The sequence below is a fragment of the Pleurodeles waltl genome, chromosome 7 (genome assembly GCF_031143425.1).
Source record: "Pleurodeles waltl isolate 20211129_DDA chromosome 7, aPleWal1.hap1.20221129, whole genome shotgun sequence".
NCBI lineage: Eukaryota > Metazoa > Chordata > Amphibia > Caudata > Salamandridae > Pleurodeles > Pleurodeles waltl.
Genome location: NC_090446.1, coordinates 1,359,564,223 through 1,359,590,369, shown reverse-complemented (window position 1 = coordinate 1,359,590,369; position 26,147 = coordinate 1,359,564,223). Strand labels below are relative to the sequence as shown.

The window sequence follows — 26,147 nt, the reverse complement described above, 5'->3', positions numbered from 1 at the left end:
ACCCAAACGAAGGACAAGAAGGCTAACCTTGCCCAGATGAGTCTTCATTGTGTAAGTGGAAATATCTGGAGATTCCATCTGCATTGGAGTGGTTACTCAGCAGGTCTGTGTTCTACTGTATAGTTCATTTCCTATAGGGATATGGACCACCTCAACAATGTGGGGTTTTCTCCCTTCATCTGTTTGAGCCATAGAAGGATCGTGTGGTCCGTTTAAACAATGAAGTGAGTGCCAAAAATGTATGGCCTCAGCTTCTTCAAGGCCCAGACCACAGCAAATGCCTCCCTTTCTATAGCTGACCAACGCTTCTCTCTAGGGGGTCAACCTTCTGCCTATAAAAGCAATTGGTTGATCCTGGCACTTAGTGTTGAGCTGAGAAAGAACTGCCCCCACCCCTACCTCTGAAGCATCAGTTTGGACAATGAATGTCTTGGAGTAGTCAGGGCTTTTTAGCACTGGTGCACAGCACATGCCCTGTTTAAGGTCTTCAAAAGCTTATTGACAGCTAGCTGTCCATAAAAAAGAGGGGCTACAATGGAGCCATAATTCTTTATTAACTTCGTGTAGTACCCAGAGAGGCCTAGGAAGGCTCTCACCTGGGTCTGTGTGGTAGGGAGGAGCCCATTTGTAGGAAGTTGGCTCTGTATGTGCTATTTCAAAGTAAGGAATAGCATGCACAGAGTCCAAGGGTTCCCCTTAGAGGTAAAATAGTGGTAAAAAGAGATAATACTAATGCTCTATTTTGTGGTAGTGTGGTCGAGCAGTAGGCTTATCCAAGGAGTAGTGTTAAGCATTTGTTGTACATACACATAGACAATAAATGAGGTACACACACTCAGAGACAAATCCAGCCAATAGGTTTTGTTATAGAAAAATATATTTTCTTAGTTTATTTTAAGAACCACAGGTTCAAATTTAACATGTAATATCTTGTTTGAAAGGTATTGCAGGTAAGTACATTAGGAACTTTGAATCATTTCAATTGCATGTATACTTTTCAAGTTATTCACAAATAGCTACTTTAAAAGTGGACACTTAGTGCAATTTTCACAGTTCCTGGGGGAGGTAAGTTTTTGTTAGTTTTACCAGGTAAGTAAGACACTTACAGGGTTCAGTTCTTGGTCCAAGGTAGCCCACCGTTGGGGGTTCAGAGCAACCCCAAAGTCACCACACCAGCAGCTCAGGGCCGGTCAGGTGCAGAGTTCAAAGAGGTGCCCAAAACGCATAGGCTTCAATGGAGAGAAGGGGGTGCCCCGGTTCCGGTCTGCTTGCAGGTAAGTACCCGCGTCTTCGGAGGGCAGACCAGGGGGGTTTTGTAGGGCACCGGGGGGGGACACAAGCCCACACAGAAATTTCACCCTCAGCAGCGCGGGGGCGGCCGGGTGCAGTGTAGAAACAAGCGTCGGGTTTGCAATGTTAGTCTATGAGAGATCAAGGGATCTCTTCAGCGCTGCAGGCAGGCAAGGGGGGGCTTCCTCGGGGAAACCTCCACTTGGGCAAGGGAGAGGGACTCCTGGGGGTCACTTCTGCAGTGAAAGTCCGGTCCTTCAGGTCCTGGGGGCTGCGGGTGCAGGGTCTTTTCCAGGCGTCGGGACTTAGGTTTCAGAGAGTCGCGGTCAGGGGAAGCCTCGGGATTCCCTCTGCAGGCGGCGCTGTGGGGGCTCAGGGGGGACAGGTTTTGGTAATCACAGTCGTAGAGTAGTCCGGGGGTCCTCCCTGAGGTGTTGGTTCTCCACCAGCCGAGTCGGGGTCGCCGGGTGCAGTGTTGCAAGTCTCACGCTTCTTGCGGGGAGATTGCAGGGTCTTTAAAGCTGCTCCTTGAAACAAAGTTGCAGTCTTTTTGGAGCAGGTCCGCTGTCCTCGGGAGTTTCTTGTCTTTTTCGAAGCAGGGCAGTCCTCAGAGGATTCAGAGGTCGCTGGTCCCTTGGAAGGCGTCGCTGGAGCAGAGTTCTTTGGAAGGCAGGAGACAGGCCGGTGAGTTTCTGGAGCCAAGGCAGTTGTCGTCTTCTGGTCTTCCTCTGCAGGGGTTTTCAGCTAGGCAGTCCTTCTTGTAGTTTGCAGGAATATAATTTTCTAGGGTTCAGGGTAGCCCTTAAATACTAAATTTAAGGGCGTGTTTAGGTCTGGGGGGTTAGTAGCCAATGGCTACTAGCCCTGAGGGTGGGTACACCCTCTTTGTGCCTCCTCCCAAGGGGAGGGGGTCACAATCCTAACCCTATTGGGGGAATCCTCCATCTGCAAGATGGAGGATTTCTAAAAGTTAGAGTCACCTCAGCTAAGGACACCTTAGGGGCTGTCCTGACTGGCCAGTGACTCCTCCTTGTTGCTTTCTTTGTTCCCTCCAGCCTTGCTGCCAAAAGTGGGGGCCGTGGCCGGAGGGGGCGGGCAACTCCACTAAGCTGGAGTGCCCTGCTGGGCTGTGACAAAGGGGTGAGCCTTTGAGGCTCACCGCCAGGTGTTACAGCTCCTGCCTGGGGGAGGTGTTAGCATCTCCACCCAGTGCAGGCTTTGTTACTGGCCTCAGAGTGACAAAGGCACTCTCCCCATGGGGCCAGCAACATGTCTCTAGTGTGGCAGGCTGCTGGAACCAGTCAGCCTACACAGATAGTTGGTTAGGTTTCAGGGGGCACCTCTAAGGTGCCCTCTGTGGTGTATTTTACAATAAAATGTACACTGGCATCAGTGTGCATTTATTGTGCTGAGAAGTTTGATACCAAACTTCCCAGTTTTCAGTGTAGCCATTATGGTGCTGTGGAGTTCGTGTTTGACAAACTCCCAGACCATATACTCTTATGGCTACCCTGCACTTACAATGTCTAAGGTTTTGTTTAGACACTGTAGGGGTACCATGCTCATGCACTGGTACCCTCACCTATGGTATAGTGCACCCTGCCTTAGGGCTGTAAGGCCTGCTAGAGGGGTGACTGACCTATACTTGCATAGGCAGTGAGAGGCTGGCATGGCACCCTGAGGGGAGTGCCATGTCGACTTACTCGTTTTGTCCTCACTAGCACACACAAGCTGGCAAGCAGTGTGTCTGTGCTGAGTGAGAGGTCTCCAGGGTGGCATAAGACATGCTGCAGCCCTTAGAGACCTTCCTTGGCATCAGGGCCCTTGGTACTAGAAGTACCAGTTACAAGGGACTTATCTGGATGCCAAGGTCTGCCAATTGTGGATACAAAAGTACAGGTTAGGGAAAGAACACTGGTGCTGGGGCCTGGTTAGCAGGCCTCAGCACACTTTCAATTGTAAACGTAGCATCAGCAAAGGCAAAAAGTCAGGGGGCAACCATGCCAAGGAGGCATTTCCTTACACCATTCTAAAACAGTCTGGATCTTTTCCTGCAATTGTTGAATCTGTCCTCCACCTACCATGTGGCACAGACATACAACCTTCCTCTGCCCTATCTGGCACTTAGAGTCCTTGATAGTGAGGCCTTCTTTTTGCAGAGCCTCCAAAAGCAACAGAGGTGGACCAGGTAGTCACCCCAGGTGGCGCTAAAGACAGCTATGTCTTTGAGATAGACTGCACTAAAGGCTTCCAAACCTTGAAAGACTGTATTCACCAGCCTCTGAAAAGTGGCAGATGCATTCTTCAAACCAAAGGCCATAACAGTAAATTGATAATGCCCTGAGATGGTTGAGAAAGCAGTTTTTGGTTTTGCATCCTGTGACAACTTGATCTGCCAAAATCCTGCAGTCAGGTCAAAGGTGCTTAGATACTTGGCAGATGCCAGTGTATCTATTAGCTCATCTGCTCTAGGAATAGGGTGAACATCAGTCTCGGTGACTGTTGAGCCCTCTCTAATCAAAGAACCTCATCTCTCTTTTTCCATTCTGTGAGTGAGGTTTTGATACCAGCACCACTGGGCTAGCCCAGGGGCTGGCAGTGCTCAATCACTCCTAGGTCTAGCATCTTTTGCACTTCAGCTTTAATGCAATCTCTAACATGATCAGGTTGTCTGTAAATGTCAACTTTTAATAGGCAAGCTGCCCCCATATTAATGGTGTGTTCATACCATGTTGTCTGACCAGGTGTCAGAGAAAACAGTTCACAGAACTGGCCTAGGAGGTTCCTGCAGTCCTCTTTGTGTGACTCAGAGAGGCAGTCTGCTAGGCCCACTCCATCCACTGAGCCATCAACAGCAGTGGTGGAGAAGAGATCAGGGAGAGGGTCACTCTTCTTCCTGTCCCTCATCACTTGCCATGAGCAGGGTCAGATCAGCCCGGTCATTGTAGGGCTTAAGGCGGTTCAGATGAAGCACTCGGAGGGGGCATCTAGGAATGCCAAGATCCACCAAATAGGCAACCTCACCCTTTTTATCCACTATAGTGTGGGGACCACTATAGAGTGCCCTGGGAGCCACGGGCTCCAGGGCCCATACCTTCTGCCCTGGCTGGTACAGTTAGGTCAGCCTTCCGATCATGCCACTGCTTCTGCAGTTCTTGGCTGGCCTGCAGGTTTTTAGTGGCCTTTTTCATATACTCAGCAATCCTGGATCTGAGGCCAAGTACATAATCTACAATATCCTGTTTAGGGGGCTTGAGAGGTTGCTCCCATTCTTCCCTTACAAGGGCAAGTGGTCCCCTAACAGGGTGTCCAAACAGAAGTTCAAAGGGGCTGTAGCCCACTCCCTTCTGAGGAACTTCCCTGTAAGGAAACAGGCGGCATGGCAGTAGGACATCCCCCATTTCCTTCTCAGTTTTTCAGAGTCCCATGATCATGCCTTTGAGAGTTTTATTAAATCCCTCAACCAAACCATTGGTTTGGGGGTGGTGGACTTGTAGGTTACACCACATTCCTTCCACATGGCTTTAAGGTATGCAGACATGAAGTTGGTACCTGTCTGATAACACCTCTTTTGGAAAGTCCACCCTGGAGAAGATTCCCAGGAGGGCCTTTGCCAATGCAGGAGCTGTAGTGGTCCTCAGATGTATAGCCTCTGGATACCTGGTGGAATAGTTCACCACCACCACCACCAGTATTAATCTGTTTGCAGAGGCCTTGGGCGGGTTTGAGAGACCAACAATACCCACCCCAACCCTTTCATAGGGAACCCCAACTACTGGTAGTGGAATTAGGGGAGCCTTTGGGGTGCCACCTTTCTTGCCACTTGCTTGATAGGTGAACAGTAGTGACAAAAATCCTTTGTATCTTCAGACATATGGGGCCAGTGAAAGTGTGGGACAAGTCATGCTTTGCCCCAGGTGACCTGCCATCGGTGTCATGTGCGAGGATCAACAAAAAAAAAATCTCTATACATCAGAGGTACTACCAACATCCTGGTGGCACCAGATTTGGGTTCCCTTGCTTCTGAGTATAAGAGGTTGTCTTCCCAATACACCTTGTGGGTGCCACTGACATCCCCCTGCTTCCTGAAGGATAGCTTGCGGTCTTAACCCTTCCAGTGTGGGACAGGTTTGCTGTGCCCTACTGAACTCCTCCCTGGCAGGCCCACCTGCACCTTCAAATTCAGCTGTGTCAGATTTGAACTCTTCAGGTGTCGGTTCTACCAAGGGATTGGATTTCTCCTCCTCAAATGGGAATCCTCACTGGATGGTGGGGTAGGAGGTAACTTTTTGCTTTGGAGGCCTTTTTGGCCATTGTTCCAGGCTCCAAGATTCCTTTTTCTTTTTGCTTCTTGGCCTGAGCCCTGGACAAAGCAAAAATATGCCCTGGGATGCAAAGCACTTCTGCATGGGCCTCCAACTTCACTTCAGCCCAAGATCTCCAAGTCATTCCCCAAGAGACACTCTACATGTAAGCCTATGGCCCTAGTCCTTACAGGCATAGCACCAAGGTTTTTTTTTATGGGAAGAGGATTTGGACCCACCTCAGAGGAATTTTGTGGGCCTGATGAAGACTTTTGGTTTCATTTTGTTCCCACTCTTGGCCTTGGTCCACTCTGGTCTTTGTCAACCCCTGTGTGAGCTTTTCTGCTCACCCTTGTTTTGACCCATGTGTATGCTTTCTTTACCAATTCTTGGGGAGAGGTCAGGTCCGAGTCTCCTAAGTACTGGTGTAACAAATCAGACACACAATTATTGAGAATATGCTCTCTCAGAATTACAATATACAAGCCTTCAAAGTCACTGACTTTGCTACCACATAACCAGCCGAAAGCTTTTACAGAGCAGGCCACAAAATCAATCCAATCTTAGGAGGACACTTTCTTGGTCTCCCTAAAATTGATCCTATACTGTTCAGTGGTGAGACCAAATCCTTCAAGCAGAGCAGATTTTAAAACTGTAGTTATCAGCATCCTCCACTCTGACAGTAAGTAGTCTATCCCTCCCCTTGTCAGAGGAGATCCAAAGAATAGCAGCCCACTGTGTCTGGGGGACCCTCTGAACTTTACAGCCCCTCTCCAGAGAGGCAAGCCACTTCGTATGGGGGAACAATCTTGCTAAGGTTTCTAGAATCAAGAGTCCTCCCTGACCTTAGGTTCCCTGAAACCAAAGCTGCTGCCACCATGAGGTGCTAACGCCAATCCGTGCCCCTCTCTCTCTACTGCCATGGCCTCCCTGTCTAGGGCTAGCTGTTGAAGCCTCCGCTTGGCCTCCTCCAACCTGTTTCCTGAGCTCCCCATCTAGGGAGTCATCTTCTGGCGTGCAGTAGTTTGTCCCCTCCCCTCATACACTGAGGTGACATGAGTGGCAGGATGAGGATCTGTCTCTAGGCTTACTAACCCTCTGAACTAGTCCTCTGGGAACAAAAGGGGGAGGGGGCAACTAACATGACAACCTTTGTCACTACCTGTAGTGCTCCCAGCTACACTAGGGGGGGTTACTAGAGACACTCCGATCCTCTGAGGGACCATCCTCAGTGTCCAAACCCTCTCCTTCTAACTGGCGGGTTAGATTCTACCTCCTCTTCCCTCTCCTCCTGGCTACCAGCTTGCTCCTGTTCATCCTGGAGGAGATGCCTGAAGAGCAGACTCTTATTAGGGTTCCTCCCTGTCTTCAGTTTCCTACTCTTACACACTTCCGTCAATTCCTGAAAGGTGAGATCTTCATAGTGAGAACCCATGTTCTGAAATATGCTAGGTACTGAAGACATGTTAGAGTAGTGTAGGGTGTGCCTAACCTCCCTGACTTCTAATCTCTCTTACAGAAGTTTGGAGTAAGGGCTATGCCTAGACCCCTCTATTACCCAAACTATGTCCTGAAACTAGTTGTATGTGTATCCCTAACTAGTAAGTGGTCTTTCCTATGGAAAGTACAAAGTGACACTGTGGTAAGCCAATTGCAAGTGTTTATCCCACCGCTACACCACCAATGTAGGAATCTGGCCTGGTTGTACCTAGGGTACTTTACACCTTATATCAGGTCCAGGTATCCCCCTCTTAGTGAAGTGTAGGCAGTGTCTATAAGCCAGGCTCTCTAGAGGTAGCTGTGGATGAACTGCCAAGGATTATCTAGGAGCCATGCAAAGGCTCATGCAATAACACTGTAGTCACACAGCAATTACACAATTGAAAAAAACCACTCAGTTGTACAAAAATAAAGGTACTTTTTTTTTTGGAACAAATCACCACAAAATACTAGAAAAGGTGACCCCACCCTTACGACATAAGTAACACACTAAATATCTACACTAGTAATCAGAAACAGGCATAGAAAAGGTTAGTAAACAGTGCAAATAGCACTAACCAATAGTGACCCTAGGGGGAGCACAAATCATATACTAAACAAGCATTTGCAACGCAACGGGTCTCACATTTCTCAGAGTTACAGCTATTAGCAATTGTAAACTCCCACCAGATTTTTCTTGCCACATTAAATGGAGAAAAAAAAAAAGGCGCGATCGCGCTGCTACAGTTCACGCATAGTAAAACCAATTGCCAAAAGTGCAATTATCTACGTAAACAGCAAAAGTGCAATTAACTATGTAACAAGGTCGATGTCATGCAAATCGCTCGACTTCTGCCAAGCGAGATCGTGCTGCGAAAAAAGATAAAAAGTAGTCCACAAACCGGACGGAAAACAGCGAGCCTCATGTTTTCAGTACTTCATCGCTGTGCTCTAGGAGGGCTAACCACCGGAAAAGGCATGACGTATGCATGCCTTCCAATAATAATGAAAGCAAGCAGATTTTAAAAGGCAAGCCCATGAACCAATGAAAGACACTGACGTGACATGGACGAGGCTCCGAGCCCTTTTCTAACTACTAATGCGTCTCGCAAGTGATTCGCATGCGACGCAGGCTCGACCCTAAAGAATGAAATGCAAACAAGGTAGCCCCACCTAGGTAAGTAAAATGTGCAGAGGGGATCTGGGGGTATCAGAAAACAAAGATAAGTAACAGTACCCCCCAGCGACCAGGAATGTAGGAATAAAACACTGGATTATTCCCCCAAACCACCCAAAAGGAGGAAAAGAAGAAAAAGAAGACACCCAGAGAAGACTGCAAAAAAAAAAAAAAAAAGTGGTGAATTCCTGAAGAAAGAAGACCTGTGAAGAGAGGTCACCAAGTCCAAGAGTCACAGTGGAGTCCAGGAGGAGTAGGAGCTACTACCCACCCAGCTGCGGATGCAGGATTTGGTCGACTGTGATGAACAGGTCAGCACTTAGGAATTCCACCAACATTCCTTGGCAAAGGAAAACTCACGGTTAGTGGAAAGGCGGTGCTACCAGGGACCAGCAAGGCCTAGGAGGACTCAACCCAGGAGGGAGGGAGTCACAGGGGACCCTCAGAGTCGCAGACAGTCCACGGGAGCAGAGGCAGCACCAACATGAATCCCACTGGGCGGGGACACAGGAGCTGCAGAAGAAGCTCACTGTAGGAAAATGGCTCCTTGTTGCAGTCACCCCACCACGTTAAGCTCACTGTAGGAAAATGGCTCCTTGTTGCAGTCACCCCACCACGTTTTGCACGATACTCATGCTGACTTGACTGAGAAGTGTGCTGGGACCCTGCTAACCAGGCTCCAGCACCAGTGTTCTTTCACTAAAAATGTACCATTGTTTCCACAACTGGCACACAGATAAGTCCCCAGTAAAAGGTACCAGTGGTACTGAGGGCCCTGTGACCAGGGAAAGTCCCCAAGGGCTGCAGCATGTGTTGTGCCACCCTAAGGGACCCCTCACCTAACAGATGCACACTGCTCTTGCAGATTGAGTGTGTTGGTGGGGAGAAAAACGCAAAGTCAACATGGCACCCCCCTCAGGACGCCATGCACACAAAATACTGCCTGTGGCACAGGTAAGTCACCCCTCTAGCAGGCTTTAAAGCCCTAAGGCAGGGTGCAGTATACCACGGGTGAGGGCATAGCTGCATGAGCAATATGCCCCTACAGTGTCTAAGCCTATCTATTCTTAGAAATTGTAAGTACAGTGTGGCCATATTAAGTATATGGTCTGGGAGTTTGTCAAAACGAACTCCACAGTTCCATAATAGCTGCACTGGGAAGTTTGGTATCAAACGTAACAGAATAATAAAACCAGACTGATGCCAGCACTGGATTTATTACAAAAATAAAAAATTTAAAAAAAATGCACACAGAGGGCATCTTAAGAGATGCCCCCTGTATTTTACCCAATCCTTCAGTGCAGGACTGACTGGCCTGTGCCAGCCTGCCACTGAGACTAGTTTCTGACCCCCTGGGGTGAGAGCCGTTGTACTCTCTGGGGCCAGAAACAAAGCCTGCACTGGGTGGAGGTGCTTCACATCCCCCCCGCAGAGACTAACACCTAGCAGTGAGCCTCAATGTCTCAGGCTTTGTTACAATGCCCAAGGGCACTCCAGCTAGTGAATATGCCCGCCCCCCGGACACGGCCCCCACTTGTGGCAGCAAGTCCGGGGGAGACAATGAGAAAAACAAACCCGTAAGGTGACCAGAGCGGAAGGGACCCCTCCCTCCTTGGAAAATCCTCCATCTTGTTTTGGAGCATTTCCCCAATAGGATTTGGGATGTGCCCCCATTCCCACAGGGAGGAGGCACAAAGAGGGTGTAGCCACCTTCAAGGACAGTAGCCATTGGCTACTGCCCCCCCAGACCTAAAAACACCCCTAAACTGAGTATTTAGGGGCGACCCTGAACCCAGGAAATCAGATTCCCGACAACCTACAAGAAAGACTGCTGACCTGAAAGCCCCAGAGATGACTAACTTGGCCCCAGCCCTACCAGCCTGTTTCCAGACTAAGAATCTGCACAGCGACGCATCCAGCAGGACCAGCGACCTGAGGACTGCCCTGCAACCAAAGGACCAAGAAACTCCTATGGACAGCAGCTGTGTCCAAACAGCAACAAAGAAACCATCTTTAAAGGGACTCAAGGCTCATACCGGAAGCATGAGTCCCTAACACCCTGCACCCAACGCCCCGGGCTCGTGTCCAGAAGAACCAACACTGCAGAGAGGGCCCCCAGGCGACTCCTACGACGTAGACACCCTGAGACGACCTCCCTGCACCCTCACTGTGACGCCTACAGAGAGAATCCAGAGTCTCCCCCTGACCGCGACTGCCCGGTAACAAAGAACCCGATACCTGGAAGAAGCCCTGCACCCGCAGCCCCCAAGACCAACAGAAACCAAATACCAGTGCAGGAGTGACCAGCCGGCGGCCTTCATCCTTGCCTAGTCAGTGGCTGGCCCGGGAAGCCCCCCCTCCCACCTATGCCCCAGAGACTGAACCAGTAAGTTTGTTACTTACCTCCCCAGGAACTGTTGATTTTTGCAGTGTCCACTTTTAAAATAGCTTATTGCAATTTTTTTGCCAAAACTGTACATTACTGTTTAATCCAAAGTTCCAGATTTACCTATGCCAAGTACCTTACAATTTATGTACTTACTTGAATTCTGAATCTTGTGGTTCTAAAATAAATGAAGAAAATAATATTTTTCTATATAAAAACCTATTGGCCTGGAGTTAAGTCTTTGAGGGTGTGTTCTCATTTACTGCCTGTGTATACAACAAATGCTTAACACTACCCTCTGATAATCCTACTGCTCGACCACACAATAGAGCATTTTAATTATCAAATTTTGCCACTATCAACCTCTAAGGGGAACCCTTGGCCTCTGTGCACACTATCTCTCACTTTGAGATAGAATATACAGAGCCAACTTCCTACACTCACGCAGCACTACAAAAGAGTATCCCACGCCGCAGGAGATCCACGCAGGAGGCTGTGCTTTGCAGGATGGAGTCCTGGGGGCTGGAGCTACACGTCACCTGAAGATCCCTTGGGGGAGATGCAAGCAAGCCTTGGCAGCTGCAAGAGACGCGGTGCATGGGGGTACTGTCCTGCGTGGGAAGGCAAAGGCTTACCTCTACCAAAGTTGGACAGCTGGCAGAGAGGACCAAGTGTACTATTCTGGACCACCACCAGTGATGCAGGATTCATGCCGCTCAGGAGGAGAGGGGATCCGCGCAGCCAGTCGTCGCTTGTTGTAGGTGCCTGCGGTTGCAGGGAAGTGACCCTTTCGTTCCAGTAGAGATTCATTCTCCTTGGGCATGCTGAAGAGTTGCAATCTTCTGAGGATGCATGGCGAGGGAAAGCTGGCAGGAGCCCTAAAAACAGTTGCTGAGGAGTCCTTTCTTCTTAGAAGCAGCTTGTCAGATCTTGGAGGGCCCAGTCGCAGTTCCAGTGGCTAGAAGTTGAAGTAGAGGTTGCCGAGGAGTCCTGCTGGCATCTTGCAAGCCGAATCTGAGGACCCAACCAAGACAGACCCTAAATAGCCCTGAAAGGGGGATTGGTCAATTCTCCATTAGGCCGCAGCTGAGCTTTCCATTTTTCTGTCCATCTCCATCCACTTGCCGTCTTTGTGGAACAATGGCTGCCAGGTGTTTGGCCCTTTTTTTGCCATGGACACTAAGATAGAGGCAGCACCATAGTACCCCTGATGTAAATCGGGTTCAGGGTTGGGAATCAATCTTTTTTCCTCAACCCTTGGGGAAACTGCCTTTACTGCGTCTGGCTCCTTACAGGCTTCTCTCCTCTGGTACAACACACTTGGTAGCATTAGCAGGAACTGACTGTTGCAAAGACAATAATGCTTCTAGCAGTAAACATGATTTTGCTTGCTCTTTCCATCTTTATGCTGTAGGTGTCTGCACCCTTTTTAAGCATGATAATGTACACTGAGATGTTAGGTGGTGAGGGCCTTGAGGGGTAGGTGCGGATTCTCTCCATTGGCGTCTGAGCCATTATCTTGCCTTCCTTCCTCTGACCAGTCGGCCTATAATACCACGTGTTGGAAAGTCTTTTCCTCAAAGTCTTCCTTGAGCTTGAGGATTCTCTCTTCTTCCTTCAACAGCTTTCGTGCTGCAGGCATCTCCAAGCTTTTGCTCCTCAACCTGGAGCTTTTTCCTCCCAAAGTTTGTCGTGGAATTATGTATTCCTTTCTGCAGAGTAGAACCTCCATTTTGGCCTTGAGGAATTTATTTTGCTCACCACTGAGGCTTTTCTGTTAGGCGCTGAAGGCTCTGATTTGGTTCTGTCTCAGGAAGTGTCATGGGCTAGGTTACCAGCATCCTGTAAATTCAGGTACAGGCCAGCATCAGTACGAGCAGGAAGCTGGCAGCCTCAAAATCATGTGGAACATGTTGGAGACCTTCACCTGCATCTTTATCAGCGGTCTCCAGCCCCTAGTACTACTGGTGTCAATGAAAAGGCTGGGGATGATCCTTAGTTAACGCATAATGAGACGAAGACATAACGTGATCAGTATCCAGAAATGGGCATCACAACTGAATCTGATGAGGGCACCACTGAAGTTCCAGCAGGAGACCAGCTTGGAGTTTAAGTGGCCAAACTCATCAGGACGGCCTGTAGGGAGTCCTCGGTCTGCATGAAGGGACAGTACACTTTATCAATACACAGCTGCATGCCCCTTAAAACATTTCCTTCAATTTTCCATTAAGACGAAAGGAAAAAATGATTAAGACATGAAAGATATAATTGAAAACGATTTTAAGTTTTTTCTTCTTCTAGATTTGCAGATAACGAGAACATATAAAGAAAACAGTAATGTTACAAAATCAGTTATTTTTGCAAATTTATTTGGATTTTTTCAGTTTTAAAAGTATTGCAGGATCCTTCATGTAGGGAGAGATCGTTTCTGAATATTTATAAAGATTCTAAAATAAAGTGCGTCCAGACAAACATCTTATTCACGTTCTCAACAATCTCAACAGAACATCTGAAGCTCCTCAATGTTTTTATTTTTTGTAACTCATGGAGTTAATCAACCAAAAATAAACATCTGCAAAGAAAAGAGCATTTAAACACTGCTGCTCCAAATTGCACATTTTATGTAATACACATTCAAACAAATTAAGGGGTAAGGTGGAGCAGGTAAAAATAAAAGCAGCATAGGGATGGAACAGAGGAACATAAAATGGGCGCAAAAGGTGAAGGCATGGTAGAGACTCCCAAGCCAGCATTTACTTAGTTCATTTACCTGTAAAGAAAACCGAGCAAGCAAGCTTCCTGCAGTGACGAAAAACAAAATCGATGTAGAAAATTAACAAAGGAAAAAGGAACAAGACTTTCCAAGAACTTCAATCTTCTCCCGAAGTGCACTCCAGTGAATTTAGACTCCAGACACGACCTTGAACCGAGTTTTCGAAGCTTCCCATTTCTCCAACACGCAATGGTTTGGCCTCCTGGTGGTACAGCTATAGCTGCAAACAGTCTTTTTCACTTGTAAACCAAAGTCTCTCATTGGCCATTTGCTTTAGGATTCTTTCTCTTCTCTCAAAGTATTCTGAAGTGGAACTTCAAGTACAGCTTCTGCCTTCCATTCCAAACCCCCATTTTGGTGTCTTATGGGGCATCAGGACAGAAACTCGTTGCAGAGAGAGAGGGAGAGAAAAGAGACTGAGATATTGTTAGTTTCAAACCATAATGGGTTGACAAATTATACTTAAACAATGAGGCCATATCAGAATACAAAAAGGTAAAAAAAGCTTTACAAAAAATCTTCTATATGTACACCTATTTACAGCCTGTTATATAGAACTTCCATATACACTATGTACAAAAAAATGCCCTTTAATACAAAAGGGCCGAGTTACTGTGCGAGGGTAACCATTTAACAACCCTTCCATCATCTGGAATCAAACTTTCTCTCCTTTGAAATAGCAGCAGTGGCAAGCTAAGAAGGGATCAACCTTGCCAATTTCAACTGAAGGAAAAAAATATATATATCTGTGCCCGAGGAAACCTGATTCAGTGACCAGCCAGCAAACATTAGACCACTCTGTTTTCCCACGCCTGAAAAGGGTATCCCTACTCTGAAAGCTTACAGAGATCTGCACCAGGGCTCTAAATACTTTATTAATAACAGATTTTCTTCTTTCCCTGAGCAGGCCAGGCTCAATGCCTCAATAATGAAGAGAATCATTCTGCAGGCTGATGTTTTATGGGTGAAAAGGGTAAAACACTTAAAAAAACAAAATAAGAAAAAAAAAAAACAAGAAAAAGAGACTACATAGGCGGGGGGGAAAGTGAGGGGGGGGAAATTGACGCCATACTCCAAGGCGCAAGTGGCAGATTACGGGCTACTGGTAGAACAATCACTCCACAGGTCAGCTGGAATTCCATAGGGTTAGCTGGTATCGAAGCGCTCACATTTTCATTCTTCCACGGTGGTGCGACGTCTTCACCATCTGTCTTTGGATACCTGGCACAACCCAGTCCCCTTTCTTCAGCCTCCAGAGGCACGTGATGGCACCAAGGGGACCAATACCCTGAGCTCGCACACATTCAGGAGTGTGCAAGGTGGCAACATAGCACCTTTTGATTTTAGGATTAAGACATTATTGCAGTTGCTAGGATTAGAAGTTTGGCAAGACCACTAAGCTCAGCTTGCAATCGATCTTGCTGATGTCGTTCCCTGAGTAAATAAGGGACAGAGGTGCCAGGAAAGCCTGGCACTCTTCCTCGCTCTCCAAGGCCAGCTCAGACTGAACGTAGGAAACCGGGAGCACAGGGCGAAAACTAAAGATAAAAAAAAAACAGCAATGGAAAACCAGCAAAAACAAAGTTAGAACAAAAGGACATCCTTTGCTTAGTAAAACAGGTTTATCATAAGTACTTACACTGAACTTTTCCGGAACCCAACACCAAGCAAACATGTGCGCGCACAAATTATGAGAGCAATACTGCGAATGGCTACAATATACCAAACAGTCAAAGGAAGAGGAATGTTGTGTTTAAGCAATATATTCCGTAACGACATGCTGGTCTCCTTATCTGAGTGTTTACATTTCTTTTTGCAAGCAACGATAACACTAACTCGCCCATCCTCCCACACAACTCCGTCATACTATCTACATCTTAAAGATCCACCTCTGACAGCAACTGAAGTCAAGTACAAAAACAGTACAGCGCAAAGCGTCACTTTCTACTTAACATGTATCCATCCTTACAGCATTACAAAAACACTTGTCAATTCCAGCACTTTCCTAGGCCCAGATACTTTGCCAACTGGCTGTGAATGGCTGCATCGTCTAAATTTTTTTAATTTTTTTATTTTATTTTTACAGACCTACTCAGAACGTCTTCACTCGCCCTACATACGAGTCACCAACTTCACCAACCCAGTTCTCATTCATTAGCCAAGTAAAAATGGAACACAGCTTACGTGTGGACGTGTGAAAGAAGTGAATCGGAGCTCAAGTTCTGAGCCCTGCAATGAGAATGTTTTTCTCCTTCTCTGTGTTATCCCTTCTTATCAACTGGTTGGCAACTCGTTTCCATGTCCACAAGATGCTGGGACAAGGAGACAGCACAGGACCAGGCTTCAAGCAACAACAAAAAAAAGCTGCCACATGCATACTACGAAGAGTTCATTTTTGATGGGCAGTGAATCCAACGTGTAATCCATACAAAAGGAATGCAAAGTAGCCCAATAAACTACGATTACCGGCCACTGGAAATCCACTGTTTACGACATGGCGCTGGGGGAATAAACATTAAGACTGAGTAATTCGACCTACTTGTCTCAAGCTTCTGATGTGTGAATGACTATCAACATGGCAATAGTAGCAGTCGCTACTTCGTTGCATGGAGTCAGAAAATGTTCATAGGTCCTGAAAAATGGTCACAATTCTAGAAGGCAATCATACTTTCCAAATAATGCGGAGGGCCGTGGAAATGGCTAAGCTATGAAACATTTCTCCAGTAAACAAACTAAGAAATATAGTATAATATTTTCAAATCAGACGGAATTCCATTAAAATCTATATTACTGAAAAGGTGGATGTTTGCAGCACAGCTTTGTTCTTATGGAAAACTGAATCCTTCAAGGAGTTCTTCGCAGATATAGTAGCAACTACGAAAGGCTATATTTGAAGTAATATAGTTGATATAATAGCATGTGTATCTGCAGCTACCCATGCCATCGAACATATATATATATATATATATATATATATATATATCAATGTCACAAGACAGCGCAAATTCTAATGGTTAGTAATTTAAAGGGGCAAGAGCCTACTTGAGATAGCACTGAAGTAGAATCTCGAATTGGAGGATGTAAATGGAGTTTAAAGTGCTTACATGATGCCCAATTCTTGAACAAATGTCGTGCGGCCTAATTACTTAAGTAAAACCGCCTCGTGTCCTGTATGCAGATACCCAAAACTGCTAAATCGGTTATCTGCGAGATCTTTATGAAGCTGGAATGATAAGGCAAGCAAAATCAGCTGATCTATCATTCAGAGGCTGTTAAATCCAGTCTCAAACTGGGCAACAGTGATGGTTTACAGCACTGGAAGACAGATGTTGGTGCTATATAAAATGTTATACTGATACCTACAACTCTACTTTCTTAGCTGCACAATTGATGGTAAGTTTTGTATCAGACAAGACTGAGTGCTTACGCTAGTTGTAGAGAAACCAGTGTCAAGTTCACCAATGGTAGAGAGGCACCAGAATCGACCTCCCCCCTCATGAATCTGGAAGGTTTGCAGCGGAGAAGCCCAAATAAACTTTAAGAGCATCATAAAGTCAGAAAACAACTGCATGCAGACAAAAATGCTAGGCTACTGTAGATAGTGTCTTAGTAAACACTCCTCTCATAAAAGGGAGTTTAAAATGAAAGATCCATCTAAGATGGGTCAGCTGGTGACAATAGGGTGGATTAGAAAGTGATGTTCGTGCATATTCTACCATTGTGTTCTTCTTGCCAATTACTTAAGAATATTGTATTCTTAGATTATTTTCCCTCATGCAAGTATTACCAGCCAGATGGAAAGGAAGAAGGCCAGAGAAATAAGTTGCACCCTTCACATAGTGTCTAATTAGTGATAAATAGTATTGATATTAATAAAAATATATCAACTGCTTTCTTATAGTTAACAATGATTACCTTATATGTATTATGGCACTCAGAGAAGGTAGGCAGTGAACTTGCATGCATTACTTTATAAAAAAAACAGTACAGAACCAACGTTTTTAGATTCGGCTGTGTAGTTCTTCACTGAACGCCAAGGAACCTTTCACAATATTACACATTTTTCAAAATAAAAACTTGCACAGAACATTTAAAATATAAATATATATCGGACAGTAATTGAAAGGGATTTTTTTGCTTACATTTGGTTATTTCTGCCTTTTAGCAGTTAGAGGGAAACAATTATGATTAAAGATCGGGAAAGGAAACTTACCTGGTAACAAACATTCTACTGATTTTAGTTCTTGATTCATAATGAAAATGTCACTTACCCAGTGTACATCTGTTCGTGGCATCAGTCGCAGTAGATTCGCATGTTCTGCAATAGCTCGCCATCTGGTGTTGGGCCGGAGTGTTACAAGTTGTTTTTCTTCGAAGAAGTCTTTCGAGTCACGGGACCGAGTGACTCCTCCTTTTGTCTCCATTGCGCATGGGCGTCGACTCCATCTTCGATTGTTTTTCCCCGCAGAGGGTGAGATAGGAGTTGAATTGTAGTAATAGTGCCCATGCAATGGAGTGACTAAGTATGCACCTATTTAAGGTTGAGATGATACATATATAAATAATTGAAGGTAACTTCCAAACTGCTACAGGCTCCCGGGGAGGCGGGTGGGCACATGCGAATCTACTGCGACTGATGCCACGAACAGATGTACACTGGGTAAGTGACATTTTCAGTTCGATGGCATCTGTCGCTGTAGATACGCATGTTCTGCATAGACTAGTAAGCAGTTATTTCCCCAAAAGCGGTGGATCAGCCTGTAGGAGTGGAAGTAGTTTGAAATAATGTTCTTAATACGGCTTGACCTACTGTGGCTTGTTGTGCGGATAACACGTCTACACAGTAGTGCTTGGTGAATGTGTGAGGCGTAGACCATGTGGCTGCCTTACATATTTCTTGCATTGGGATGTTTCCTAGAAAGGCCATGGTAGCACCTTTCTTTCTGGTTGAGTGTGCCCTTGGTGTAATGGGCAGCTGTCGTTTAGCTTTAAGGTAGCAGATTTGGATGCATTTAACTATCCATCTGGCTATACCTTGTTTTGAAATTGGGTTTCCTGCATGAGGTTTTTGAAATGCAATAAAGAGTTGTTTAGTCTTTCTGATGTTTTTTGTTCTGTCAATGTAATACATCAATGCTCTTTTGACATCTAATGTATGTAGTGCCCTTTCAGCTACGGTATCTGGCTGTGGAAAGAACACTGGAAGTTCCACTGTTTGATTTAGATGGAACGGTGAAATAACCTTTGGCAAAAATTTAGGATTGGTCCGTAGGACGACTTTATTTTGTGTAGTTGTATAAAAGGTTCCTGTATTGTAAACGCCTGAATCTCGCTTACTCTTCTTAGGGAAGTAATGGCGATGAGAAATGCCACCTTCCAGGTTAGGAACTGTATGTCGCAGGAGTGCATGGGTTCAAAAGGTGGACCCATAAGTCTAGTTAGGACAACATTTAGGTTCCATGAAGGAACAGGTAGTGTTCTTGGTGGTATAATTCTCCTAAGGCCCTCCATGAATGCTTTAATGACTGGTATCTTATATAGGGAAGTTGAATAGGTAGTCTGCAGGTATGCAGATATTGCTGCAAGGTGTATTTTAATGGAAGAGAAAGCTAGGTTAGATTTTTGTAAGTGAAGCAAGTAACCCACTACATGTTCTGGAGTTGTGTGTAATGGTTGTATTTGATTAATATGGCAGTAGCAAACAAACCTCTTCCATTTACTTGCATAGCAGTGCCTGGTGGATGGCCTTCTGGCTTGTTTTATGACTTCCATACATTCTTGGGTAAGTTGTAAGTGCCCGAATTCTAGGATTTCAGGAGCCAGATTGCTAGATTCAGCGATGCTGGATCTGGGTGTCTGATCTTTTGGTTGTGCTGTGTCAACAGATCTGGCCTGTTGGGCAATTTGATGCAGGGTACCACTGATAGGTCTAGCAGCGTTGTGTACCAGGGTTGCCTTGCCCAAGTTGGTGCTATTAATATGAGTTTGAGTTTGCTTTGACTGAGTTTGTTTACCAGGTAAGGAAGGAGAGGGAGAGGAGGAAAAGCGTAAGCAAATATCCCTGACCAGTTCATCCATAGGGCATTGCCTTGGGATTGTTTGTGTGGGTATCTGGATGCGAAGTTTTGGCATTTTGCGTTCTCCCTTGTCGCAAACAAGTCTATCTGAGGTGTTCCCCAGAGTTTGAAATAAGTGTTCAGAATTTGGGGGTGAATTTCCCATTCGTGGACCTGTTGGTGATCTCGAGAGAGATTGTCTGCGAGTTGATTTTGGATCCCTGGTATAAACTGTGCTATTAGGCGAATTTGGTTGTGAATTGCCCAATGCCAAATCTTTTGTGCTAGCAGGCTTAACTGCGTGGAGTGCGTCCCCCCCCTGCTTGTTTAGATAATACATTGTTGTCATGTTGTCTGTTTTGACGAGAATGTATTTGTGAACTATTATTGGTTGGAAAGCTTTTAGTGCTTGAAAAACTGCTAGAAGTTCTAGGTGATTGATATGCAGTTTTGTTTGATGTACGTTCCATTGTCCTTGTATGCTGTGTTGATCGAGGTGTGCTCCCCACCCTGTCATGGAAGCATCTGTTGTTATTACGTATTGTGGCACTGGGTCTTGGAAAGGCCGCCCCTTGTTTAAATTTATGTTGTTCCACCACAGAAGCGAGAGGTAAGTTTGGCGGTCTATTAACACCAGATCTAGAAGGTGACCCTGTGCTTGAGACCACTGTGATGCTAGGCATTGTTGTAAGGGCCTCATGTGCAGTCTTGCGTTTGGGACAATGGCTATGCATGAAGACATCATGCCTAGGAGTTGTAATACCATCTTTGCTTGTATCTTTTGTGTTGGATACATGCGTTGTATGATGGTGTCGAAATTTAGAATTCTTTGTGGACTTGGAGTGGCCACTCCTTTTGATGTGTCTATTATGGCTCCTAGGTATTGTTGTACCTTGCGCGGCAGAATGTTGGATTTTGTAAAGTTGACGGTGAACCCGAGTTTGAAGAGGGTTTGTATGATCTGATTTGTGTGATTTGAGCACTGTATGAACGAATGGGCCTTGATTAGCCAGTCGTCCAAATATGGGAACACATGTATTTGCTGCCTTCTTATGTGTGCAGCGACTACCGCTAGACATTTGGTAAAGACTCTTGGTGCGGTTGTTAATCCGAAAGGCAGTACCTTGAATTGGTAATGTATTCCTTTGAATACAAACCTTAGGTATTTCCTGTGCGATGGGTGTATTGGTATATGGAAATAAGCATCCTTGAGGTCTAAAGTTGCCATGTAGTCGTGTAGTTTTAGCAATGGCAATACTTCTTGTAGTGTGACCATGTGGAAGTGGTCTGATTTGATGAAAGTGTTCACTACTCTGAGGTCTAGGATTGGTCTCAGTGTTTTGTCCTTCTTTGGTATCAGAAAGTACAGTGAGTAAACTCCTGTGTTTATTTGTGTGTTTGGCACTAATTCGATTGCATTCTTTTGCAATAGTGCCTGCACTTCTATCTCCAGGAGATTGGAATGGTGTGTTGTTAAATTTTGTGCTCTTGGTGGTATGTTTGGAGGGAATTGTAGAAATTCTATGCAATAACCATGTTGGATAATTGCTAGAACCCAAGTGTCTGTAGTGATTTCCTCCCATGCTTTGTAATAATGACCTATTCTTCCCCCCACTGGTGTTGTGTGGAGGGGGTGAGTGACATGTGAGTCACTGTTTAGTAGTAGTGGTTTTGGGGCTTTGAAATCTTCCTCTATTTCTAGGGAATTGCCCTCCTCTATATTGTCCCCGAAAACCTCCTCTAGACTGTCCCTGGTAACTGGACGGTGTGGCTTGTGAGGTGCTGGCTTGTGTGCTTTGACCCCGAAACCCCCCTCGAAAGGGCGTTTTACGGAATGTGCTGTAATTCCCTCTGCTCTGCGGGGAGTAGAGTGCGCCCATGGCTTTGGCAGTGTCCGTATCTTTTTTGAGTTTCTCAATCGCTGTGTCCACTTCTGGACCGAACAGTTCTTTTTCATTAAAAGGCATATTGAGAACTGCTTGTTGAATCTCTGGTTTAAATCCAGACGTTCGGAGCCATGCATGCCTTCTGATAGTTACAGATGTATTAATTGTCCGTGCAGCTGTATCTGCAGCGTCCATGGAGGAGCGTATCTGGTTGTTGGAGATGGTCTGTCCCTCCTCAACCACTTGTTTTGCCCTATTTTGTAAGTCCTTGGGCAGATGTTCAATGAGATGTTGCATCTCGTCCCAGTGGGCTCTGTCATAGCGCACAAGTAGTGCCTGGGAGTTCGCGATGCGCCACTGGTTTGCAGCTTGTGCTGCGACTCTTTTACCAGCTGCATCGAACTTGCGGCTTTCTTTATCTGGGGGTGGTGCATCTCCAGATGTGTGAGAGTTGGCCCTTTTCCTAGCTGCTCCTACAACGACAGAGTCTGGTGGCAGCTGTGTAGTGATGAAAGCCGGGTCTGTAGGAGGCGCCTTATACTTTTTTTCCACCCTTGGTGTGATTGCCCTACTTTTGACCGGCTCCTTAAAGATGTCTTTTGCGTGCCGGAGCATACCAGGGAGCATAGGCAGGCTTTGGTATGAGCTGTGGGTGGAGGAGAGTGTGTTGAATAAGAAATCATCCTCGACCTGTTCTGAGTGGAGGCTTACGTTGTGAAATTGTGCTGCTCTAGCCACCGCTTGAGAATACGCGGTGCTGTCTTCTGGTGGAGATGGCTTTGTAGGGTATGCCTCCGGACTGTTATCTGACACTGGGGCGTCGTATAGGTCCCATGCGTCCTGATCTTGGTCACCCTGGCTCATGGTGGTGTGAGCTGGGGAGTGTGATGGAGTTTGTGCTGGTGAGACGTTAATCACGGGCGGAGGAGAGGGTGGTGGGGTAACTCTTTTCACCACTTTTGGTTGTGGTGTCTGTTCCGTTTGGAACTCCAACCTTCTCTTTCTCCTAATGGGGGGAAGGGTGCTTATTTTTCCTGTCCCCTGCTGTATGAATATACGCTTTTGCGTATGGTCCACATCAGTTGCTTGTAGCTGTTCCTCAAACCTATGCTTTTGCATTTGGGAGGTTAGCGAGTGCTCTTCTGTATAAGAGCCTGAAGCTGGGTCGCTTGCAGTTTGTTTCGGCATCGAAACCCTGTCTGCGTGTTTTTTCGGCTCCGAGGTGACTTTTTTCTTTTTCGGGGCCGAAACCTCTCGGCGTCGATCTGTTTCGGTGCCGCTGTCTCGACGTCGAGCCGTGTCCACACCGGCATCTCGGTGTCGAGGCTTGTCTCCAGCACTTTCTCGGTCCCGAGAAGGCTGCGTGCCGGTGTCTCGACCGGAGTCGGACGATCTCGGCACTGTTTGGGCCTTTTTCGGTGCCGACGGTCGGTCACCGAATTTATGGGTCGAGCCATGGCCTGGTGGCAGTGGCGTCCCCTGGGCCTTGTAAATGTTCCTCTGAGTGGATTTCGACGTCTTACTCACGGTTTGTGTATCGTCGAATCCTTCGGAGTCTGAGTCTTGGATCGAGAAGGTACCTTCCTCTTCCTGTTCCTCGAACTCCCGTTGGGCTGTCGGTGCGGACGCCATCTGCAGTCTTCTGGCTCGACGGTCTCGGAGTGTTTTTTGGGACCGGAACGCACGACAGGCCTCGCAGGTGTCTTCGCTGTGCTCAGGTGACAGGCACAGGTTGCAGACCAAGTGTTGGTCTGTGTAGGGGTATTTATTGTGGCATTTGGGGCAGAAACGGAACGGGGTCCGTTCCATCGGCGTTCTTCAGCACGCGGTCGGGCCGACCAGGCCCCGACGGAGGATCGAAAAACTACCCCGAAGGGCACCGGAGCTCTTCGATCTTCGATGCGGTGTGGAATCTAAGTACGCCGATCCCGAACGCAACAATACCAACGAAAATCTTCCGAAATTAGCTAATCTTCCGTTCCGAAACTCGGAGCGACAGGAACACGTCCGAACCCGATGGCGGAAAAAAAACAATCGAAGATGGAGTCGACGCCCATGCGCAATGGAGACAAAAGGAGGAGTCACTCGGTCCTGTGACTCGAAAGACTTCTTCGAAGAAAAACAACTTGTAACACTCCGGCCCAACACCAGATGGCGAGCTATTGCAGAACATGCGTATCTACAGCGACAGATGCCATCGAACACTGAGTTTTCTTCAAAGAATTATTCTGAAGGTTTGAATCTGAGAGGAATCTCAGGTGTGATAACTAACCTCATTAAGGGAAGGAGCAAGGACATTTTTATTCTCCCCCTTGACTCTGGGTCTCCGTTGGCAGCAACCCTTATATGTGGCTGACTCCTGAAGATGATCCAGAACCACTGGGATTCCAGAAGTAAGAAACTATTTTTAGATTAATGAAATCTAGCGGACACACGGATGTCTGAAAAGTTAACTTTAAGACTTGGCAACAAACCAGTCTTTCACAGAATTAGTTACTAGGTGCAAACTAGTTTGAAATCAAATTAATTTATGGCAGTACTATTAAGCAACCCAAACGAACAGCTCTTCAACAAAAAAAATTAAAAATAAAAAGACAATGAAAATACTTCTAAAGCACAAATAAAACCGACAGACCACCTAAAACAAAAACTCACAAAAAAGCACCACAGTATATAAAACAGTCTACCACAAAGCAAGATAAATAACATCCCACAGAATAACAAATCATACCCAAAACTACACGCAGTGTACCGCAGGACAAATACTCGATTGTCAAGTTACACCTGAATCGTAAAACATCCAAAACAACTGACTGCAATTCAAAATGTGTCTGGTCTATAAAACACAAGACACAACTAAAGGAAGTAACAGCTTAAGGCAGTGACATACGCAAAGACTGTCATAAGTCTTAATTGTAACCTTTGGCACTGTATTATAAATTATTCTGTCTTCATATATGAAGGACCTGCTCTTGCCACAGATGCACAACTGCTACTTTTGGCAGACGTTCCACACTACCACAAGATTTAATACTTTGTTCACAATACTGGATTTTCTCCAAAAGCAATACATTTTTAGCACAAATTGTAGAAATTTGCACCAACGAAAAAAAAAAAAAAAAAGGCCTTCAGGACTACGCATGGGACTAGACTCCCTTGGATACAGCACTAACATGGACTTTACTGAGCCCACAATGAGTGGGCTGCAAGACTGAAAGTGGTGCAGCACATGCCCTGTCCTTTTACTCCATTGCATGGGAAGATCGCCAAGTAGGAGTCGCATAGAAATTACAAAAAAAACTACAACTTGGGAATAGCACAGCCAAAAATATTCTTCACAACGGCTTGCTCCCAACTGGGTATAAGTCACGGCGAGAACATGCCTTAGGAATGCAATTTAAGTACTTTGGGCATGAATCCCTACTAAAGGAGAAATACCCAGAAGAGTAACTCGCAGACTACAGGTGACTATCCATCTAGCTATAGAGGCTTTGGTTGTTTCTTTATAGGGACTAAAGCATTCGAAAGGGAACAGTCAATCATTCCTTTAAAAAAGGTTTTGATTCAAGTAAAATATTAAAATTATGGATAGTTCTTACCCACAAAGTGGCATTTGGGATTTATGTAAACAGTTAACTTGCCCTCTGAGGCGAGGAGCCAATAACTTCTACCTATGATCTGAGGTTTGCAAACTACAGCATTCACTAAGGTGTAAACTGCATTTCAGTTGAAAACGTCACTTAATTTTGTAACAAATAAACTAGAAGCACTTCAAGTTCTAGGGCCAATAAAGTAAGCACAGCCCATTTTTGTATTGTTTTTTTCTAGAAGACTTTTCTCGAAGTATGGAATGAGAGCCGTGTCTGCATGGTGTCATGCCTGAAATAAGATATGGCACAAGCCATGTCATTTCAGCTTAAGTAGCGAGCAAGGAAAAGCAGGAAGACCAAATAATATAGGGGAGTTTGAAGCAAGGAAAGCATCAGGCTTACTACACACAAAGACACCAGAGGAAAACAATAAGGTGAGATACTTTGAGTGGAGAAGACTTGTCTTTTGCCAAGACACTCCGACTGGAGCTTGTACAATTTCAGGTTGCGTTCCCTAATGGGTCAGACAGGAAATCCTAGAATTAGAAATAACAGTTTCAGGGACCTTGTAGTTCTGTGCAAAATCACCAAGAATGTTATCCGTAATTAAATTAATTCATTAATACCCAATATCTCTGCCTACATGTAGGATCCGGGAATAATCTTGCACATAGATGGTGTCTGTTTATGAATAGCAATGATTACTCACCTGTAACTCAATTGACTGGAGCTTGATCGCAAGGATACGGCAAAGCCATTGCAAGAGAGAGATTGCCATGCTTTTACTAGGTAGGGTTTCTGTGCCCTTCAGTGCTATAGCAATTGCTCTCTAACAGTCTTTCAAGGGGACTTAACATTCATGAATAACAAAATCTAAATATATTTTATTATGGGTACAGTGCTACCAATATGGAAGAATGAAGGGTCCAGAAACAGCGTTTCAACACTCAGACAGACCCTTCAGCTCACAAAAAAAGCCCTCACAAAGAGCTGGGTAAATAAACAGAACGTTGAAGCAGGCTCAAACTCAGTCTTAAAGAAAACACCAACAAAAGCATCTACCATAAATATACTGTCTCATCTTCATCCATTGAGGAAACCAGTTTTACTTACCGGTAAAAGCGAAGTTACTAAACTGAAGTGACTTTTCGGTACCAAAGGGATGCTCTCCACACACACTGCAGCAGGCTACAATCTACACCTATT

General features: G+C 45.8%; 1 protein-coding gene across 2 annotated transcripts in view; it reads right to left on the bottom strand.

Moving 5' to 3' along the window:
* Nucleotides 1-12,988: 12,988 nt before the first annotated feature.
* LENG8 (leukocyte receptor cluster member 8) overlaps nucleotides 12,989-26,147 on the bottom strand; it is a 130,015-nt gene continuing 116,856 nt past the window's right edge. For both annotated transcript variants that reach the window (XM_069200799.1, XM_069200800.1), the window contains one exon: nucleotides 12,989-14,947. In XM_069200799.1, coding sequence (XP_069056900.1) covers nucleotides 14,785-14,947 — 163 coding nt within the window. In that variant the 3' untranslated portion in view covers nucleotides 12,989-14,784. The remainder of the gene's footprint in view (nucleotides 14,948-26,147) is intronic.